Source organism: Lytechinus variegatus, chromosome 1 (genome assembly GCF_018143015.1).
Source record: "Lytechinus variegatus isolate NC3 chromosome 1, Lvar_3.0, whole genome shotgun sequence".
Classification (NCBI taxonomy): Eukaryota; Metazoa; Echinodermata; class Echinoidea; order Temnopleuroida; family Toxopneustidae; genus Lytechinus; species Lytechinus variegatus.
This window is the reverse complement of record NC_054740.1, coordinates 77,566,684-77,588,849: the sequence shown is the minus strand read 5'-3', so window position 1 is coordinate 77,588,849 and position 22,166 is coordinate 77,566,684. Positions and strand designations below refer to the sequence as shown.

Here is a 22,166-nt window from a genome sequence, read left to right as displayed (position 1 = left end):
ATGTTACATGCAGTCATAGTAGGGGTAGCTACAGAATATTTTGATAGGAGGGAGGGCAAGAGGATATTTTATTTAGTCGATATAGGACTATAATTCTCACGATTATGAACTCCCCTGTCAGCGCTTATGTTTTTCTTCCTTTTCTGTTTCTTCATTTTATCATATTGGCGGTCGCCGCAAAAGGAAAATGTAAGAAGTGAAAAGAGCGAGCCAAAAACCCAACTTTTTTTCTTAAATAACGAAGTCAAATCGGCCAGATTGGATCACTAATAGATAGAAATTTATCATTGTATAGAAAATGTCGGGGCACTATTTTCCGATATAAAAGAGGTCCCCAAATTGATAGTTTAATCTTTCTCAAATCGTCTTACCACCTTAATGGCTGAACCGAAATTAGTCTAATCACTATCGCTTGGTCTAATCACTATCATTTGGTCTAAATAATACTCACTTAATCTAATTGTCATTCATTTAAATGCTTGGCCTAATATCCACTTTGCATTGAAATAAAATTTCGGTTCATAAACAGTTCAGTTATTTGATATCAGGCGAAATGGTGTGTCGTAATTGGAAACTATACAAAATTGATAAATGGGCTCAATGGCAGTTAGACCAGATAGGTATAGTAGGCAAGCTAGTTGTACACGAACTAGGATTAGACCCAGTGGCAGTGGCGTACCTAGGATTTTCCACGGGGGGGGGGGGCAAAACCGAAAATTTTGACAAGCAAGAAAAAAAAAAAAAACGTCTTCAAGCTCGTCAGGGGGAAATAGGTATTCAAATTCGTCAGGGGGGGGGGCAAAATAGGTCTTCACGCTCGTCAGGGGGGCAGGGATATGTCTTTTGCAGACTGCCCTCCCCCCCGTAGGTACGCTGGTGCCCAGTGGCATTTTACCATAGATGAATATAAGCCAACAATGTACAATATGTCTTCCAGTTCTTCGATACTAAATATTTTCCATGTCCATCTTCTTAGGTTGTTCTTGTTTAGTTTGGGTACTACTCTGGGCATTGTTGGTATATGAAGAACCCGGGGACCATCCGTTCATTTCGGACGAAGAGAGAAAAAAGATTGAGAATAACCGATCTCGTGGATCTGTTTCCAAGGTATGTTTAATTTTTTTGTTCATATAAATCTTAATTCTTATAAAATTTTGAAAATCAAATCGTGAATGGTTTTCCTGCATATCATAACGTAACTGGGACTTAACAATCGTGTTGGACAACTTCTTCGAGACATAAAAGATAACCAATGCATTATTGTACTACCTGGCCTGCTGTGTTTGTAATGCTACCGCATTGTTATTGTTTTTCGTGACATGTTAGGCAAAGCAGGGTTTGTTGTATCTATGGTTTTGTGAATAGTAAATACGGTTGTGCTCAAAAGTTGGTGAACCCCTCCACAAAGTACACTCATTCATGCCGAGTGTTGAATGTAGACAACTTCACAATAATGTTCGGCGAGCCCAGAGAAATAACTACTGAATGTAATAATTTATAACGTGACTTTAAAATTAAATATCTTAAACATGGCAGAACTTAAACGCCTAGATATTTTCATTTTCTGGTGGTGTTCACTTACTTTTGACTACTACTGTATAGGCCTACACCAGCGATGCAGCCATTGTGTATCCTATACGTGTCGAGAACATTTCCAGGATATACATTGGGTGATTTCAAGTTCAGTGTTGACCTTTTGGTGTTGGTGTTGGGTCAATTTTTACACGATTATAACACCAAACATAAAATGAGGATGGTCCCGAAAAGTCACTCACTAGTTGTTGAGATGTCAATAATGTGATCTGGATCAGTTTTACAAACTCTGAATAAGTTTTGGAGCTAGGGGAAGCAACCGAAATTTCAACACTAACACCAACACCAAGGCCAACACCGAACTTGAAATCACCCATTGTTGATATAAGTATACCTGCTCATTTGGTTCCCAATGGTACTAAACATAATATCTAATATGACGTCACGAATAATTTTCTTTAATGATTTGAACTAATTGATCTTCAATACATTTTATTTTTGTCTCGTAATTTCAGGTAAAGGTGGCCACACCATTATGTTCTATGACGACGTCGATGCCCGCGATTGCTTGGTTTGTTACTATGGTAACCATAGCGGGATTTGTTGTTTTCATTCTTATCACTGATCTTCCACTGTATATGAAACACGTTCAACAATTGGATGTCGCAGAGGTAAATGGAGATTCACTTTTGGAAATCAATAAAAAGATAAATTAAAATTTGATTCTTCATTGAAAACACGTTAAGAAATTTATTTATTTATTTAAGAAACGTATGTTCCATGAGATCCTCCCAATTGCAATGCGATTAGGATGGTGACGAATAATTCTCCCCTCCAGGATATATTTTCTGCAACCGTTATTACATATTTTCTTATGAAAAGAATAGCCGATCTATTTGTACGCATAAGCGGAATATTCAGAGAAATATGTACAAAAAAATGGGGAAGTGTTGTTGCAATGTTTAGCATCACACATCTTGGCAATCCAATTAATGCTCTCATGACATAGCGTTCTCCATATAATGCTCATAACTTAGTTTTTTTTTTCTTATTCCTTCTCCCATATTGTTCTGTACAGAAGTTTTGAAGTGACATCGACTTGAAGAGATGGCGAAATGAATTATTTTGCCAGGTCGACATAATAACGTTATCATGTCTATATTATGTCTACATGCATGGCGAGAAAACTTTAAAGCTTCGTAGTTATCAAACTTCTATTTATCTTGGTCATTTTTGCCTCCGACGAAGATTCTGCAAGGATCGAAAGCTTAGGCCCCTTTTGACTCTCTATTCTATTTATCTTGTAATTGGATTTTTTTTTTACAAACTAACCTGTTCCAACGTTTGCAAGGGTCTCTAAAATGCAATCATCTTTGAAATAGATATTGATTCTTATAAGGCAGTCAATTTGACTGTTATCATCAGAACTATTATTTCATAAAGGCCTAATTTAAATTTAATATAGCATAACAATATCCCAGCTCATGAATGTCGAAAATATGTGTCGATTCAAAAAGAAAATCGGCTTTCAGGCTGAAAAATACACCAGCTAGTGTATGTTTTACAGAGTAATTTGTCTAAGAATTTTTGCGAGTATACATTTTTCAATCTACTCCACCTACCTTTTACGCAGATAAAGAATATTCGTTGTTTTCATGATCCGTTTGTTTCTCCATGGTTTTGTGAAATATTGAAGGTAATTTCCCTTAAGTAGCGAAGGGACTATTGATCTGAAACCGACAGTTTCAAATTGTCTGATTTTATACTATCATGTCAGAGACCGTCGGATCTTATAGAGAATTTCAGTGTATTTCCTAAAAGAGGGCAGTGACTGCTGTCTCCCGGGCTAATTGACTTATTCCAAACTCTCACTGATGTTAATTGTAACACTAGGTATCGTTTGTCATGAATGATACATATGATGTCCTCCTCTCATGGTCATCATTTTGATGAGAAAAAGTCAACTGGAGATACCTATGTCATTTATCTTGATATCAACAAGCCAATTACTAGTACTACGAGCTCTGGTAATTCGCTCTTTAACAGAATGTCATTAGCTTGATGATTGTCATATTTTTACCATGTCATATTCTTTCCTTTATACCAGATCGGATTTCTACTACCCATTCCATTTGTTGCTCATTGTGTTATGATGATGGTATTTTCTTCCTTTTCCGATGTGCTGATTAAACGAAGATATCTTGGAGTTACACAGACCAGGAAACTTGTTGTAAATATAGGTAATTTTTTTACAGGCTTATTAACGTGTCACCTTTCTAACACAACAATAACTTGACGTATACTGTAATAAAAAATCCAACGGAACATTGATCTTGAGCATGGGGTCGGCGCTCATTTTGGCACCAGGGTGATTCAGTTTGTAATGAGTATATTGGCATATCAATGGAAGAAGACTCTGAGCTGCGTTATCTGGCAAGGTAGTCAAAACTTATTGTGTCGATGAAAGTCCGGCCAGTGGAGACATTCTGGAGACAGGCACTGCAATAGCGCCAACACCCAACACATCTTGAACTTTGCAAGGACGTGACATGGACAGTCACGAAGTATGCACGATTTAACCTTTTTTTATCCGCGAAGTTGACGCAACGTCCTACGGCTTGCGTCTGTGTGGGTTTTTTTTTGCTGGACTTTAACAGCGTAGCGGGAACTTCATCCAGTATGAATGGGGCCTAATAGTTGAACTACTTCGCGCATGCGAGCAAATTATATAATGTAGGCTACATATCTCCCACTATAAAGCTAGTATATATCTGGACGTTAGTAGATAATTTGTTTAGAAAGCCCTACATCAGCTCCTCTCTCTCTCTCTCTCTCTCTTCACCTTCTCCTACTTGTAGGAGAAGAAGTAGAAGGTGGAAAGACAGAGGACTGATGTAGTGGTGTGTGGGTGAGTGTAAGGTTTCCAAACAAATAACTACGGTACTTGCGTCCAGATCTAGACTTCCATTATAGCCTGCTGAATGACCCTTTTTCATGTCACAATCGATTAATCTCATAGAATCCTCCATTGATTTGCCAAATATTAATTGTTCTGTGGGATCTTAATTCTCATACTATCCCCTTCCATCTCTTCTCTCGTGTCCGCCTATAAATGTCCCCTTGAATCTGGTTTGTTTTCCATATAGGTGCCGTAATATCATCGGGATCTCTCCTAGCTGCATCACACATTGGATGTAGCCACTTCAGCTCTGTCGCTCTGATGACTACGGCAATGGGTGGAGTCGGTATCTCCTTTGCCGGAATCTTCGTCAACGCCCAGGACTTGGCGCCAAGGTTCGCTGGCACACTGTTTGGCATTGGGAATGCTTTCTCTGTAAGCACGGGTTTCGTCGGACCCGTCATTGTTGGGCTGATGACAGAGGATCAGGTAAGTGTTTTTGGTCTGGTCTGTTAGCGTCAAAAATAGTTCGGATGTGAACACGATGGACAAAAGCCTTGATTTTTTTCTCCAGACATTTGTCTTTGTATAAGGAGTAGAAAAAGGGTATGTTCCAAACAATCTGACTGCAAGAACAGTTTTAAAAAATGGGTCAAAATGCCAGAATTTACGAATTTAAAGTGCTCTGATATAATTTTAAAGACAAGTGCCAAACTCCTTTTACATTTGCTTACTCTTTAGACCCAGATCCTTTTTGAACAGATATTCTGTTTGTCCTGAAATCCCAATGCACCAAAATATCTGAATGTAGATGCTTCAACAGGCTGAAGGAGTTGGGTGTGTGTAAACATTGGTCTGGGGGTAAAGATGTGCAAAACACATTTTCGCATGTGTTGGAAATTGTGTTACCATGGTAACATCATTTGGCAAAAATCTTGTAGTTAGAACTACTCCCTCTGTCATGTCTGTTTTTAACCAATTCTCAAGAAATTTGGCATTCACATTGGTCTCGAGGTGACAGTGTGCAAGACATTTTTAAATTATAAATTGTGTTGCCATGGTAACCACATACTGTAGACAGAAATGCAGGAAAACTCCTTGTGTATCAAATTACTTCCCCTGATATTTTCTAAGACGTTTCAAAACGTCTTCAAAACTGCATTACAATGCACGCCATAGGGCGGGGTATTAATCACCTCCTGCGATATTTCTATGTTTTTTTTTTTTTTTTGGGGGGTGGCTTTGCACTTATTAAAGAAAACATAACTCGCTTTTAGAGTTGGGTCTTTAGAAAAATGAACACGTATAAGTAAAACTTAAAGAAATACAACTAGGAACTTAGCCCCCCCCTTAGATGAGACCATTAATTAAAAATGTAAAGCATTCTGCTTTGATGAACTTTTTTTGGGCGATACATAATCAATCACTGTTTTATGAGATGGTATAGTGAAGATGAACAAAAGACTGAGCAGAAGATGTATAAAACTGATTAATTGTCTGCCGCAAACAATCTTTTGTCAAAGCAGAATGCTTTAATCTTTAGATTAATGGCAAAGAAGAAGAAAAGGAGAAAGAGAGAGATTGGTGGATAATGGGCATGAAGAGGAGAGAATGAGGTGGGGGCGTGAGATAATGAAGACATAAGAACAAAAGGGGTTTGAGAGAGGGGAAATAAAGTAGATGGGGGTATTTAATCATGATTGCGTAGAGAGAAAATCGGTAGGAAAGAGATGTTCTCGAGTTACATGCTGCGGAATGCACAAAAAACCTTAAAGAAATATTATTTCGATAAAAATCTGTGAAGGGATGGCCTTTAAAGAAATATTATTTCGATAAAAATCCGTGAAGGGATGGAAACTTAGAAAAAGTGTTTTTTTTTTTCTTTCAGAGTGATCCAGAAGGATGGAGGAGAGTCTTTTACCTAACGGCAGGACTTAGCCTTTTCGGTGCCATCTTCTTCCAGTTGTTCGGTTCTGGCTTGGAGCAGGAATGGGCCAAGGGCAAGACAATTTACTCATCTCTAGAACAACCAACTTCCGGACAACCATCCAAAGAAACATCATTCCAGGGGAGCGTTTCATGAAAGGACTTGTCGGACGTTTTATCCGACAGTTACCATAGTTTATCAGTGCTTTTCGGCCAATCAAATTCAAGGAAAATTGTCAGATCTGACAATATGTCGGACAAAAAATGTTGATGAAATGCTCCCCTGAAAATCAAACCAGAGACAGTATGTCCTCTGAAGCCAACAAGACAACTGTACCTCTGCATGACTAACCCGAGGAGAGCTGGGGTTAAAACTCTTTTAGCCACAGTGAGTAATACGTTCAAGACAAAGACTTTAAAAGCAAAGGTTACTGCCTTCGTCCCATCTTAGATTCAGATGTATCATTTCTGCATAGTTTACGTACACCAAACGGTGTGAAAGGATGAGATCCAGACAGGATCCCGAGTATTCTGAAAATCACGTACACGAATTATCATGCATCATTTTTTTTTACTAGGAAGAAGACTAGTTCGCCTACAGAATGCCTCGCTAATTCTGCTCATTACTCAGCAATTACAACATTTTTTTCCCAAAAGGAACAAGGCTCTGTCACATCGTTCCGTGCAAGCCTTGCGGACGACTTTTTGCTAAACGCAGGTCGCCCGTGTTGATAGTATCTCGCATGCAGTTGCTCGCAGAAGCGCACGCAAGTCTGATTTGCACGCTTGAAAGTTTTGAACATGATCAAAACTTTGTAGCGGGTGAGTTGCGGGCAATCACCTGCAAGGCGATATGCATGACATCATGAGACATCAAATCGCAAGAAGATTTGTATCAGTCGGTAGTAGTTAAAACTCTGTACACAAAAGGATAAACATTTCATTCGAAGTATTCCAGTTGTCATTCCAGTTGTTCTTCAAAACATCCGGGAAACTGAAAACCCCATTTCCAATCGAACAATGATGCATATATAGTTTATTCCTACAAGTCTTATCAAGGAGTTTGTAAATCATGTAAGCAGTACACTAGGTAGAGGCAAATCCCATTATACATGTAGACAATTATCCTGAAAATGGGAATGTAAACTCATCTTTTCACGATTTCTTGAGCTAAAGAAGATATTATACAAAATAACTATCATATAGTATTAGACACTCTTTATACTCCTTGGTTGAATATGTTTTTTTTATATGGATATAATTAATGTTACAGAAACGAGAATCTTAACCAACATCATCATTTTCATATTTGATGATGATGACGACACAATTATGATCATCAACTATTTTCTGTGCATAATGCAGAAATTAGAATGTTTAGTTTAGTGGCCCATAGGGAAAACGCAAGGAATGTGGTCTTGCGTATAATTTAGCGAATATAATTATTCCGCTAGTATAAAATCAACACTCTCAAATATGCCAACACTAAATTATTGGTTCATGCCAAATACTTGCTGGGTTGAACATTTGACACCAATATGATTTAATTTCCGGCCCTCATTTTTCAAATTCATGGTGAACCTCCATTGGTGCATCTGTGAAATCTTAACCTTTAGAGTAGTTAGTTTCTGGGATGTGGTTGTTGTGCTGTTTAACCTGTAACACAGAGATATTTTAATTGTACGTTTGATAACTACAACACAGTAACACCAAAGAATATGGTCTCCCATTTACAATAAGTGGGTGTTTAGCCCTTACAATCAACACCGGCAATATCATATCAACACAGCGCGCAGTGTCAAAAACCTCACTAGTCTCATTGTCTAATTAATACAATGAGCCGGGGGGGGGGGGAGTAAAATATATTGCTGTACACGCGCGTGACCAAGGAATTTCCAAACACCCCCTAAACGAGTTTTTCTCTGTGTGCAAAATAACCCCCTAAACAAGTTTTTCGCGGGCTTTATTTACATTTTGGCCCCTAAACAAGTTGTCGCCAAAATATGACCTCGGGTAAAAAGATTGCGGAAAAAAAAACAAACCCTAAACACGTTTGGTTAGTCTTTAAAAAAAGCTTTAGGGGGAAAAACATACCCTAAATACGTTTGACCCTACGATTTACCATTGGCTACTCTTTCAAAACCACCCTTTTCCTTGAAAAATCAGTTTGAGTACACGCGCGGACCGCGTCCAAAACTGAAAAAGAACACCCCTTTAAACGCGTTTTTTTGGGGGGTCACAGGTGTGTACAGCAATATATTTGACTCCCCCCCCCCGGGACAATAAGTCGCTAAAACACTTTTCCGCACCATCAAAATATAGCCTCCTCAAAACAAGACGGTATGGTATGTGTTGGGTATGTCCTAAAGTTCACACAGGGCTTGTGTGAAAACTACTAAGGTGAACCTGTTTGCCAAACTATGTAAAAAAAAATCAAAGAAGACGCATTTGCCACTGATTTTTGTTAATATTTGCAACAAGAGGTTAGAAATCAGGGTTACTAGCTTCCCGACTAGCTTGTCTAGCTTGGCTCCTATAGCTGACAAGGCTTCCTTTGGGGATGACAACCCTATATGTAGCTTGCATCAGGACGTGCTGTGAAGGGGGAAACCCTGTTTCGGTCCCAGGATCAAGTGACTTCGGCCCCTGGCTGTATTTGGTTGACTGCCATTTTATGATGGCAACATTGCAGACGCAAAGAAAAAAAAATATGTGATAACGGGTACAAGGCCGGACAGTATCTTTACATCTGTGCAATTACATTTTTTGTGCTTCGTGTGAGTAATAGGTTTATCAAGCAATATTGATGTATTATGTATAACATTTGTATATTGATATAGGCCTAATCAGTTTGATATTGAAGGTGCTTCCTAATCACAGTATTTAAAAGACCATTTGTATATAGTTCATTTTCAACAGTGTGTGTTTTTCATACGTCTTTATACAAGTATTTATATAATTTTGTAGAACAATAAAATGAATTATAAGAAATTGTTATATTTCTTAAAGAAATTTTACAAAAGCGTGTGATCTGTATTCATTTCATATGGATGTCGTGCAGCATGAGCTCGTTAGGGGTGTGATAGATTTAATTTATAACCAGGCAATCATCTTTTCGTAATATTTGCTTTATTTTGATCCATTCTAGTTCGAACAATATACATTTAAAATCATACAAAGGACTCCGGATCATTAAGATGACGTGAATGTACAATTACGTCCTTACGGAACTACCCCCCCCACGCATATTTTTTCCCTGGCAGGCAATCATTACATTTTACAACAAATTCAGGATAGAGTAAACACTATCAACATGATCAAGGCTAATAAAACAAAAATCTTTTTTTTTCATAGTCAAATCATAATTCTTGCAGGAATATCAGCCTTATCAATACTTTTTCTCTTATCGTCAAATCATAATATTCTCTATCGTAGGGTACACCAATAAGCAGTCATTGAATAATTAAGAACCCGATGACACTGAGAAAGAGCGGGCGCCCTTAGGGGCACTAATCCCTCCAAATGAAGATCCCGACCATCTCCCAGTAGGCAGGTGGATGATGTCATCATGTGTGTAAAATGGGTGCATTCTAATAATTCGTTACATAATCCAGCGCATCTTATTATGGAGTTGACCTTAAATCTAGAAAGAACTGTTGCATCAGGTAGGGATAGGTTATCTGCCATAGATCTGATGTATGAAGACCGTGACTCTCCAGCTGTAGTGATTTGGATTGGAGATAGATGAATCGATAAATTAACAATGTTTTTGATATCGTATTGAAAAAAAGTTATTTTAGATATTTTATCATGAAAACTTATCATCATCGTTAATCAGCAACACCACCATCACTTTCGTCATTGTCATCAACATTTTACCAATGATCTATCAGAATTTGTAATATGAAAGGCATTTCTGTCGCCTTACCACTTTTTGTTGGGCCTCGCACATGCATCGCAAGCATTTTGGGTTTTATCTCTCTTTATAATAAATGCGTGAATCATTCAGTGAATTACGATACATAAATATAATATAGATTTAAACACTGACCTTGTGGCTTTATGGTTGGACTTTCCTCTTCGATTGGTGGTTCAGCTGTGTCCTCGGTTGATGATTCCGTGGACGATTCCTTCTCTGTGTATATAAATATTTTTATTTACAATACTAAAAGAAATAAAGGAACCCTTACTATTTAGCAGCTTTTGTCAAACAAAACAATGAAAGTCATGTGGGGTGAGAACGGAGGAGGATAGAGGGGAAAGTTGACTATGGATATTACAATACAAACATTCTTGATGTTTTCAATCTATTTTATTTTAACATGTAACTTAAAACGTATTCCTATCTCAACGTGTGCCCCCAACCGATCACGAGGCCTACCCTGAATAATATAAACAGAGACCATTTGTAATCTTCATTTGAAAATCAATTCAGCGGGCAGTGGAAAATCATGGCATCAGTAAATTGATAAACGAAATGGATCTTGAATAAGCCTACTAAAGTGTCAGAGATAAATTGATGAGGGTGTCTAGAAATGGTATTTAAGTGTATTTTCAAACCCTTTTCTGTGATTTTTTTTTCTCAATTAAGGATGAGTATATTTGGCATTTGAGCTTGTAAAACATCAACTTACCATTGGTTAATGTCGACGTGAGACTATCATTTGAGCTACTTTCAACTGGTGTTAAACATGCTATGGAGGGAAGACGATATAAACATAGTATTAGAGATTTTTTATGCTTTCATTGTCACCAACGACATTATCGTGAGTTTTCAGTGTCTTCACTGTCATCACCATCGGCATGAATTATCTTTGCAAACAGCACCACCGTCATCATATCTGGAGCGGCGGGACCGGGTGGGGGGGTGGCAGTGGGGCACTCCGTTCACCCTGTTCATGGTAACAAAAATGCTTAAACTGTCCAGTTTTCCCAATTTTGGGGCGTGTTTCGTGCACGCATGAATTATTGTTTATTCAGGTTAAGTATTCATTATGTTCCTGGTTATAAAAAAAAAATCTTGAATTTCCAGTTTTCAGGTTAGAATATCACAAACTTTCAGCTCACGCTTCGCGCTCGCATTATTCGATTGATGAGATATGTATCTTATTCATGAGTCACTATAAATGCAGTCGTTTTTACACGATATGTCCAAATGTATGAGTTCGTGATTCGCGCTCGCAACATCTCGCAAGGATGTCATTTTTACAGTAATTAGCGCCATCTTATCAATCAGAAATTACTTAAAAAAGACTTTGCTCAACTTAATTGTTACAAACATACTAATTCTTCACACAAAAGATAATCTCATGGTGAAAATATCAGTTTGCATTAAAATGCCCATGCAGTTTAACATGTAAGTGCCCATTTTTGGCTTTGCCCCCCCCAAAAAAAAAAAAAAAACGAAAATGCGTTCCACCGCCCCTGCACCATAGTCAGCAGCAATATAGGAGTTCTATCAACTTTACCATCTCCACGGCACCATAACAAGCATCTTCACCCGCATCATCAGCAACAGTAGCAGCAGCAGCGCCACCATCGACTTACCACCACCTCTATCACTCCCACTGTCCCCACAGTACCACCACAACTCTAACATCATCAGGGTAAATTGCCAATTCGTCTAATGCCAACTCGTCCACTCATCACATGGTCTAGGCCCTTCTTATGCCATTCCGTCCATCAACATTTCGTCTAACAACCATTTGGTCCAATCATCAATAATCTTATCACCATTTCGTCCCATAACCAGTTGGTCTAATATCAATTTCATTTTCCTTCATTTTGCACAATTAACAATTAGTCCAATTTGACCAAATGGTATATGGACTAAATAGCTATTGGACCAATCGGTTAGAAGACGAAATGGTGAGTTGAAAAATTGGCAATTTGACCATGTGGATAGTGGACGGACTGATAGTAGACCAATTGATAGTAAACGAGCTGACAATTGGACGAATTGCCGTTAGACGTACTGGAAATAAACCATCAGGGTAAATATGCGCTTGATTGGATAATTTCAAATATATCACAGCAATCTTTCATTGATACATGTTTCATGAAACCGGGTTTTAATTACCATCTTCTTGTTCACAGATGTAAGAGAATGTGAAACTGCATTGACGATCATGCCAGTCGTAATTACTGCTACTCTTCATCCGGAAACATGGCGTCCCTTCGTTGAAGGAGCTATACTCGAAGTTGATATATTGAGGCTCTCTTCCATCGCTCCATGTTTTCAACCCAAGAGAGGACTTGATTAATCCTAAGATATACGTAGTATATATGCCACATGGTAAAAAGGATTCAATGTAGTTGGCATAATTGGATTAAATATGATAAACATACACGATAATTATGATTGGATAAATCCATGTAAAATGATTACAATGATGAATTAATGAAACAACCAACACATATTACATTTATATAGCGCTTATTACACTTTGTTTCTAAGCGCTTTACATCGCAATTATTATTACCCCGCTCATCGGATCCTGACATGCCCGCTCACTATGTATTACTTTCTCCTCTCCCTGGGGAGCATGCCAACAAATTAGAGTTCAAAGACTCAATTTCTAGGCATAGTACATAGGCTTTCGCATCCTACCGGGTACCTACTTAACACCTGGGTGGAGAGTGGCAAAGTGTGGATTAACGCCTTGCCAAAGGACGCTAGGCCGTGGTGGGATTCGAACACACGACCCTCTAATTGCATGGCGAGAGTCAGAACCGCTACACCACGACTCTTACATTAAGGGGGTGTTGCAAGAAAATATTTGCGATCAATTACAAATACTGTAATATGTTTCAATTTTACAACTGATAGTTCCACGTTAGCTGTAGCAAATCAGATTAAACTTCTTGTTTCAAGGAGCAGATTAGCAATCGTTCACTAATTTGTAATTAATTAATCAATTTATTTATCTTTTTTAAAAGTTATTTAAACATCTCTATACAGGATACTAAGTTCATTATATACACTGCTTTTTCGACATGGTCCTGTTGAAGTCGATAATGATGAGACTACCTTTTATTATTGTTGTCATTATTATATTCAAATGTATCTGTCGCCAACATTGCTGGCGTGTTCATATTGCATATTTTTTTAAATGTTCGTCGTAGCATGGCCAAACATAATTTTATCACATGTTTCCAAACGATCAATACATGAACGTGTTCGATGTCCCTACAGTGTTTACACTCTTTGCAAACATTATTATCAACCTAGCAGTAATGAAGTGATTAATACAGACTAGGTGTGATAATGTGTGTATTGTGATCTATAATCTCTTCCCCGACTCAGGGCTCCACAGAAGACGACAACATAATGGATCACCATCGTGGCCCGTATTCTGAAGTCGGGTTTAACTTGGACCATGGTCTAAGTCTGTGCTAAAATTATTGGGAGCCAAAAATAAAACAAATAATGCTTATATTGCTTATTTCTTATATTTACTATTTTGATTCATTTTGCTTTCGTAATGAAGAAAATATTTCAGATATCATTCTGAGACAGTTACAAATGATTTGAGTGTCACAGGAGTTAATAAATTGAACATGTACTAATAGAGATTTGTGCCCCAATTGGCTCTCCAAACTTTAAACCAAGGTTTAATTTAAACCTGAGTTCAGAATACGGGACAGTGAGTTTACGATTTACATGAGCATGCCAAGTTAAAACGCCTATATCAATCTTGATCACACATGCAATCATGTTAAATGTTCTAGTCGTACCAATATCAATGTTCTATAGCGCACCGTTATGTTTTATTCACAGAATTAACACTGCTTGTATTTTGTCTGAATAATGCCATAAAAAAGCAGAAAGACGGCAGTTGGCATCATTCCCTCATGCACAAGATGAGTTTCCGATTGTAATAACATTCGAGGGCAGAATCAAGATTTTTCAAAGGGAAGGGGTGTTCAGAAAGTGTTGACGACCTAAAAGGGTTCTTTATTATGCCCGATGTCCACTACAAATATATTTTATGGCTATCAAAGAAGGGGCACGGGCCGGACCCCCCCCCCCCGATCTGCCAATGAATTGCATTGATTCCCCCCGTTTATCGTCTAGAGGTACCGTCATTATCGTAAACTCTCTAATGCCATTCGAAGGGTTGATGATTTTTTGATAATTTCATCATAAAAAGAAACAAAGTGTCTTTGGCAGAAACTTATCAGCCGCAGATCAGTAATATCGTAGATATTTGATTGACAAAATAGTTTGTAAAGGAAGTCCACACCACAAAAAAATGTTAACTTGAATAAATAGAGAAAAATTGAATAAGCACCAACACTGAAAATTTTTGTGAAAATCAGACGCAAAAAAGGAAGTGATGACATGTTAAACTTTTGCTTATTTTTCACATAACATTTGTTATGCACCTCTCAGTGACATGCAAATGAGAGAGTCAATGATGTCTATCACTCACTATTTCTTTTTTTTTATTGTTGAATAATACAATATTTCATTTTTAAGGTGTGTTCATGCGCCACTTTTGTGATGTGACAACTTGACTAAACCATATTGTATTAAACAATGCTAATTCAACATGTTCAGGAAGGAATTTATCGTTGTTTCACTTGACAAGGAGGAGAAAATTAAAATATTTCATATAATAAGATATAAAAGAAATAATGAGTGGGTGACGTTATCAGTCATCTCATTTGCATACCAACCAGGATGTGCATATACGAACTGTTTTGTGAGATTAAGCAAAATCTTCAAAATATTATAACTTTCTTATTTCACATCCGATTTTGAGGACATTTTCAGTGTTATGATTGTCGGATTTTCTCTTTTTATTCAAATCAATTGTTTGGGGGGGGGACTTGTCGTTTAACTATACCTATCCAGAAGTCAGCTTGGTTGTCTACCAGAAGAATCTGTGATACCAAAAATTGTTGTTCCTCCTCACTTTCTATAAAAACAAGATGTGCGTTCCACGTGCTCTCACACTCCGCTGCTGCTTCTTTATAGTTGGCAAATGTGCTCACGAAGAAATAGCACGACTCGCCATGGCTTACCGTTTCACAGACTGAAGTAGTTGCATCTGTTAGAAGAGATATCGTAAAATCAACGGAAATCATTCAATAGAATGCGATTTTTTTTAGAAATAAAATACACACAGAAGCATGACTATAGTACCTCAATTACTTCAGGTAATATCAGGTGAAAAGTGAGAACGCCGCGGTGGAATTGGGAGTAGACACCTCACCTGCAGCACAGTGTGGATAAATTTCTTGCTGAGGGAAAACACGTCTTGGCTGGGATTCGAACCCACGTCCCTCCGATTGAAAGACGAGAGTCGCAACCACTAAACTTTAGGTTAATATCTTGTTAAAAATCCCTCATCGAAATATACTTTTGCTGCCCTCGGTGCTGACTGAACTTTGCAAGATCCCCCCCCCCCCACTCCGTCTACTTTATTAGAAAAAAAATGAAAAATCAACTGGGAAGAGAATGTTAAGAACTGGAGTGGACTAAACGATAAGAGAATCAAGTATTGGAATACGATTTGCAATCAACCAATGAAACGGGGGAGAACTTACCCATCTCTAGTTCGCATATGTATCCAAACTGGCTTGAGCAATCTTTGTCGTGCCATTTATATTCACGATCTCGTCTCATCCTGAAACACGCTGCATTCTCATCAAAACTTGATTCCATCGACCATCTCGTGTAGGCGGTTTCGTGTTATCCAGCCACACGATGGTGTCACTGCTACCATCCTTGGTGAGTCCCAACCAAAAATCCTGTCCGGGGTAGCTGTACGAGATGATCTGCTGAATATAAGCCTGTTCATTGTCGGTCTCGATGTACATCAGATGCTGGTCGGCGGAAGTGCACGACGCTTGGGCGGTGGAGAAATTAGCCTGCTTCAGCTCAATCGAGTAGCAGGAACCTGAAAAAGCCACTCCACTGGTACAACCTATAAGTCATTTTTGATAATTAAAGAGAAAAATACGTACAAGACTAAGGTGCATAAAGAATTGTGATCAGATAAAACTTTAAGAAATATTTTGATACGCTACCCACACAATAATAGTGATCTCGGGTAGATCTGAAAGCCGAGGAAGCGATCGCAAGAGAAGCATTTCATCAACACTTATCGTCTGACAAGTTGTCAGATCTCACAACTTTCTTTGATTTTGATTTGGCTAAGAAGCATAGTTCCTATGGTAACTGTCTGATAAAACAGGACTTGTTGGATAAAACGCAAGACACAAGTCCTTCCATGAAACTCTCCCAGAATGCATTTTTCAGGGGGGCATATACGGGCCTACAGCTGTGAAGTACCCAGTGAAATAAATCAAATAGGCCCGCAAATTTGGGGGACACCCCACACCTAAGAATATATGTATCCGGGTATCTAACCGCGTACATAATCCCTTTCTCTTTCAGTTAAAGGCCTCTAAGAATTAGCTATAATACTGATGAACTTGCTGCGTTATAAACTACTGAACTACAGTTAATATCCAAATGCAAGCGAGCGAAGTGAGCGAGCAAATTTTCAGGAGTTGGAAGACATGATGACCAAAATCTTCTTTCATGAGGTGTGATTATTGGATAATGTGGCGAATGAGCATATAGCGAGCCAGCCAATTTTCTGTGAGTTGAAGAAAGAATGTTGCCCCAAGCCTCTTTCAAGTGGTGTACAATTATCACATCACGGGCTTTACATGTATAGTGATATATTATATAGGCCTGTATAACTGCGTGATACACTCTAAAAAATGAAGTGCTAAGAGCGTGTATAGTGACTGCACTTCGGAGTGCTGATTTGTCTAGTTCAAATTTGAACTAGACAAATCAGCACTCCGAAGTGCAGTCACTATACACGCTCTTTAAGAGCTAAATTAGCACTTCATTTTTTAACTAGACAAATCAGCACTCCGAAGTGCAGTCAATAGTATACACGCTCTTTAAGAGCTAAATTAGCACTTCATTTTTTAGAGTGTAATACTACCACCTTTCACTTGAAGGTAATCACAACGATGGTTATGTTTTAATGGATTTGCTATGATGTAAACTACGGGATTACAGTTAGTATCAAAATGCGAGCGAGCAAATTTTCCATAGTTATAAGAAGCAAAAACAGAATGATTATCAAATTGTCTTTCAAGGGATTGTAATTATGGAAGAAATTGCGGCGGTAAGCGGAGTTAGCGAGCCTTAAAACGTTGCTTCAGTCTTTTAAATTAAGTGTATGAAATACAGAGGAGGATAAGGGTATATTAACAATAACGTAAAATTTACAAGGGTATGAAGCAGAAATATATAAAAAGAGCAAATAGGGATTGAAATAGCCGAGTCTTGTTAAATGAAAACTCATTTGCTCACTGGTCAAAGGTGAGATGAGAATAAGAACTTATTTATGAAATATTAATTACATTGTTGTGTTAATTACTGTGATTTAAATTCTCCTTTAAATGGATAAAATTGTAAAGATGAATATTTCATTAACGGCAATGATGTGAGCAATGTCTCCAAGAATGCATCGTATACTTTTGAAGAATATGGCAGGCCAAAATCCCCGCTTTCACAAAGATACCAGATGACCCCTCCCATATTCACGAAAGTGTATTTAAAGGATGTTTTCATTCGTTTATGATAAAATTATCATATTGAAAGTCATTGGAATCACATTTTCATAAATGGGCTTTTTATAACTAATGTCCCATGATGCAGTAGATGAAACCTTTGCAATAATCTAAACGTATAAGTATTGTCACGGACAAATTCTTGAGCGTGGGAGCGGAGCGACCGCGAGCGCGAGAAATTTTGCATTTTAATAATGCAAAATTGGGTCATTTAAGCACTTTGACTGCATTTAAAGATGAATCAACATCTTAACAGTAGTATTAACCATTTGATGATTAAAAACAAAATCTATCTTAAAAAGTGTGTGTGTGTGTGTGTGGGGGTGTGTGTGTGTGTGTGGGGGGGTGATTGTACATGCTGCCCCCAAAAAAGTGTGGGCACAAATCCTAAAGGTCATTTCGATATGAAACTGAAAGATGAAGCTAGTACATACCTACACACTCCCCTTGTGCAGAAGCTATTGCCGTCGACATCCATAGCAGGATCGATGAGAACATAACCTTAGAGGAGGAAATGGATAAAACATTCTCATTCCATATCGGTATATGATGTATTTTAATTTTGTATGGTAAAATTGTGATTGTATAATGTTCGAGTGGTGATTGATAGCAGGGCTCCCTCGTAAAGCAGGCATATGGCTTGAATGGGACTACCCTGCTTGTTATAAAGGAAACATGAATAAATAAATAATACATAAATAAACATTAGAATAGGGGCACTGGTAAGAAATATCCACTTTAAAGCACATCTACATCTTGAATTCCTATTAATCGTTGAAGTGCTGGTAGACTAACACTTGTTGAAAATATTCCGAGCACATCTACGCTCTTATTTAATAATTTGACCAAAATCAACTTTATTAACATAAGCGGATCCAGAGGCCGAGGTCCCTCCCCCCACCCCCATAGGTGGAGGAAATGAGAAAAAGGAGGAAATAATGAAAGAAAAAAAAGGAAAGAAGGGCAAATAAGAGGAGGAAGACTAGTGAATGAAATAAGAGAAGGAAGACGCGTGAATAAATCTTTTCTGCCACTTCATAAAATTTTCGCTCGTGCTTCGCATTCGCATCGCCTGATCGATGGAAAAAATATCTTGCTCAATAGGATGATATGGAGCTTAAAATATCAAGTTTTTAATTCAATATACAAAACACACTTCAGATCGGACATCGAGCTTTGATTATTTTGTTTGATTTACAATTTTTTTATATTGCTCTGAAAAAATATCAGTTTTTTATGGTCTGAATGTCAACATTTTCAGCTCGAGCTGCGCCCTCTTATTATTTTCATTTGTCAAGTAACTATTGGCTTCATGAATATTGAAGGTTTGTATGGAGTGTTTTGGGGGAATATATGTATAATTATTATGATTCTTTTAAGAGCTACTATCAGAAAGATAAATCCAAATGGACCAATAGTCCTTTTCAAGACTAACCTACATGATGTTAACGCAAAACTCTCCATTTATTGGCTTCGTGTATTTCATAAATTTCTCAAAAATATCAATTTTTAGGAATGATTGTCAAAACATATTGTTGAATTTATTGTTGAATTATGTAAAATCCCTTTTCGTGAGTTTTATAAAAAAACGGCTCGCGTTTTTCGATCGTATTAATTGTTAAATATTTATCAACTCATGCATCATATGCATAATTAAAAAAAATGCTTTAAATGTCCAGTTTTCGGGCCTTATCAACAAACTTTGCGCTCTCATTAGGTTTATTGTATTAATAAATAAGAAAATAACATTTTTATGAATTTCTAATAACGAGATTTCCCCTTTTTCAGAAGGAAATATCGACGAGTTTCATCTCGCGCTTAGAAAGAGGAATGAGAAGAAAGTCTTCATTTTCATATGATGACAAAAAGTGTCCCAGTCCTAGGTCAAAATAATAATAAAAATGTCAGCTCCAGCTTCGCGCTCGCATCATTTAAGTGTGATCCAAATTCATTTCACAATTTTCCTACACAGTGCTTAAAATAGTGCTTAAATTGCCCCTTTTCATATTGGAATATCAAATATTTTCAGAACGCGGTTCGCCCTGGCACTATTGATTTCCATCATTAAAAATTGTATTCAGAATGCCAAGAGCCTATAGGTCTAAATCTAAAAGATGTACACGCATGTTTATTGAGATAGACAGCTTGTTCTTTATTTAAAATGTGCTTAAATTATCCAGTTTCTTATCAGAATATCAACACTTTTCTGCTCGCGCTTCACGCTCATATTATTAATATGGGAAGATACCAAATTACTCATCCTTTTCATGAATTACAAAACATGAAAAGAGTGTCCCATTCTTAGGTCTAAATCTCTTCCTTCTTTTTTTTTCATTTTTTTTTAGCTCTATACCCATCCTGTTCATAATTACAAAAGTGCTTAGAATGTCCATATTTCAGGTCGGAATATCAAAAATGTTCAGCTCGCGCTTCGTGGTCGCATTATTTAATTGTTGAAATATGGATCATCTTCATGGCTAACTGCGAACAGTTCTTAACAGGTCCCTTTCCGATCAGGCGACAGGCGTATATCAAAATTTCTGCTCGGGCTACGCGCTGGCAGTAATCATCTAGTCACATACATTAATAGGCAGATTTGACTTAATATCTCGAAAATAATGTCTATTCAAGATTTCATTTTTCAGCTGTTGAAAAGTAAATAGGTATTTATGAACTTCTATTGAAAACAAACAAATAATCGTTTCGATTCGACTTGATTCGATTAAACTTAGATCAAATAGAATAAGATGAACCAAAATGAAGTTGATTAAAATGAAATAAAGCAGTATAAATCTTCAAATATAGGCATAAATATTTGCGTATCTATTCATCAAAATATAATAAAACAAGATAAAAGTAAAATGATAAATCTCCTCACCTCCATTGTTAGATACTCCTTTGGTGTAATGAGAGAATCCCAAACGATCATCTGATTAGATCGGAAGCATTTTCCGTTATGGGAGGAGAAATGACGGGAGATGGTTGTCATGGGAACGATACGTGCTTGGGAGGGAGAACCCTTAATCAAAACCCGCCAGTCAATTACTTTTCAATTCTGATACTAATTATTTTCAATTTTGGATTCCACGATCGAAACAGTTGTGATCAAATTCCACTTTCATTGTGATATATCAAATGGTTCAAAAGTGATTATTTTCAAATTCAAACTAAGACACAAAACGAATTTCGTACTCTTATGGCATAAAATACCCCCTAAATATATTTGTCTTACAAAAATCCCCATTTAGCCAATATTGTCAATGAGTTTCACTGACAATTTTTTTAAGTTACTGAAATCCTGACATCTAGTTTCTATAAATCGGCGCTTGGGACAAGCAGGGATCGGGTTGTTCATTTATTTTGTCATTGAATTCATTTTTCTCTTTCTTCCTTTTTCTATTTTCCCCTTTCCTCCATAATTTTTCCCTTCAGTTGGGCCAGCCATTGAGCTGCCCCTCAAAACAGATTACCATATTTGTCTGCAACATTAAAATAATACACATTTAAGGTTCAGAATGGTAATTCGAAATTTTTAGAGGTCGAATGTTGTTTGTTCTAAACCCCCGATCAGACTTATTTTTGAGAACTGGAACGCGATTCATTGTTTACGAAAGTAAGCCGGCTTGCACTTGGGGCTTAATTATTTATTACCAATACCAGATTCAAAGAAAGGAATTTTACATAATTCCGTCGGGAATTCCGTAAAGCTTCAGCATGGCCTGTAACTTTTAATGAATTTACCGCATCAAATCGCATCACATCCTTTGATATAAATTAAATTGTATTTCATCGACTTAACGTTCCCGGGTCGAAAAAAGGTGAAATGGATCGTAGAGTCGTATTTGTAAAGATTGATTGATTAGGTTCGTTCTCTCGCTCCCTCTTGAGTTGATTTGTGAAGGATGGTAAACATAATTTACTTGGGAGTCGAGTTTATTCGCTCTCAACATTGGCAGGACATCGATTTTATATTAAGGTCCCACTAAACGGATGAAAAAAATGGTAAATCTAGGGATAGTTTACGACGCTGCGGTTTCGTTACTTCTCAATTAAGAAGTCAGTTACCCGGGCTATTGATGGGTGTAATGGTGAGTAATCATTAGGCCTACCATAAGATGCCTGCCGTGATGATGACGAAATATTTATTATCATGCATGAGTAATTAAAGATTGAATTAAAAATGACAATTTTTGAAAGTCAC

General features: G+C 37.4%; 1 protein-coding gene and 1 pseudogene across 1 annotated transcript in view; one reads left to right on the top strand and one right to left on the bottom strand.

Moving 5' to 3' along the window:
- Nucleotides 1–8,024, top strand: part of LOC121423812 (sialin-like) — a 34,530-nt gene extending 26,506 nt beyond the window's left edge. The window contains exons 6-10 of the mRNA XM_041619312.1: nt 977–1,107; nt 2,049–2,204; nt 3,641–3,773; nt 4,680–4,921; nt 6,321–8,024. Of these exons, the coding sequence (XP_041475246.1) occupies nt 977–1,107; nt 2,049–2,204; nt 3,641–3,773; nt 4,680–4,921; nt 6,321–6,515 (857 nt within the window). The 3' untranslated portion in view covers nt 6,516–8,024. The remainder of the gene's footprint in view (nt 1–976; nt 1,108–2,048; nt 2,205–3,640; nt 3,774–4,679; nt 4,922–6,320) is intronic.
- A 568-nt stretch (nt 8,025–8,592) lies between these two features.
- On the bottom strand, nt 8,593–20,912 carry LOC121423821 (annotated as a pseudogene).
- Nucleotides 20,913–22,166: the final 1,254 nt, after the last annotated feature.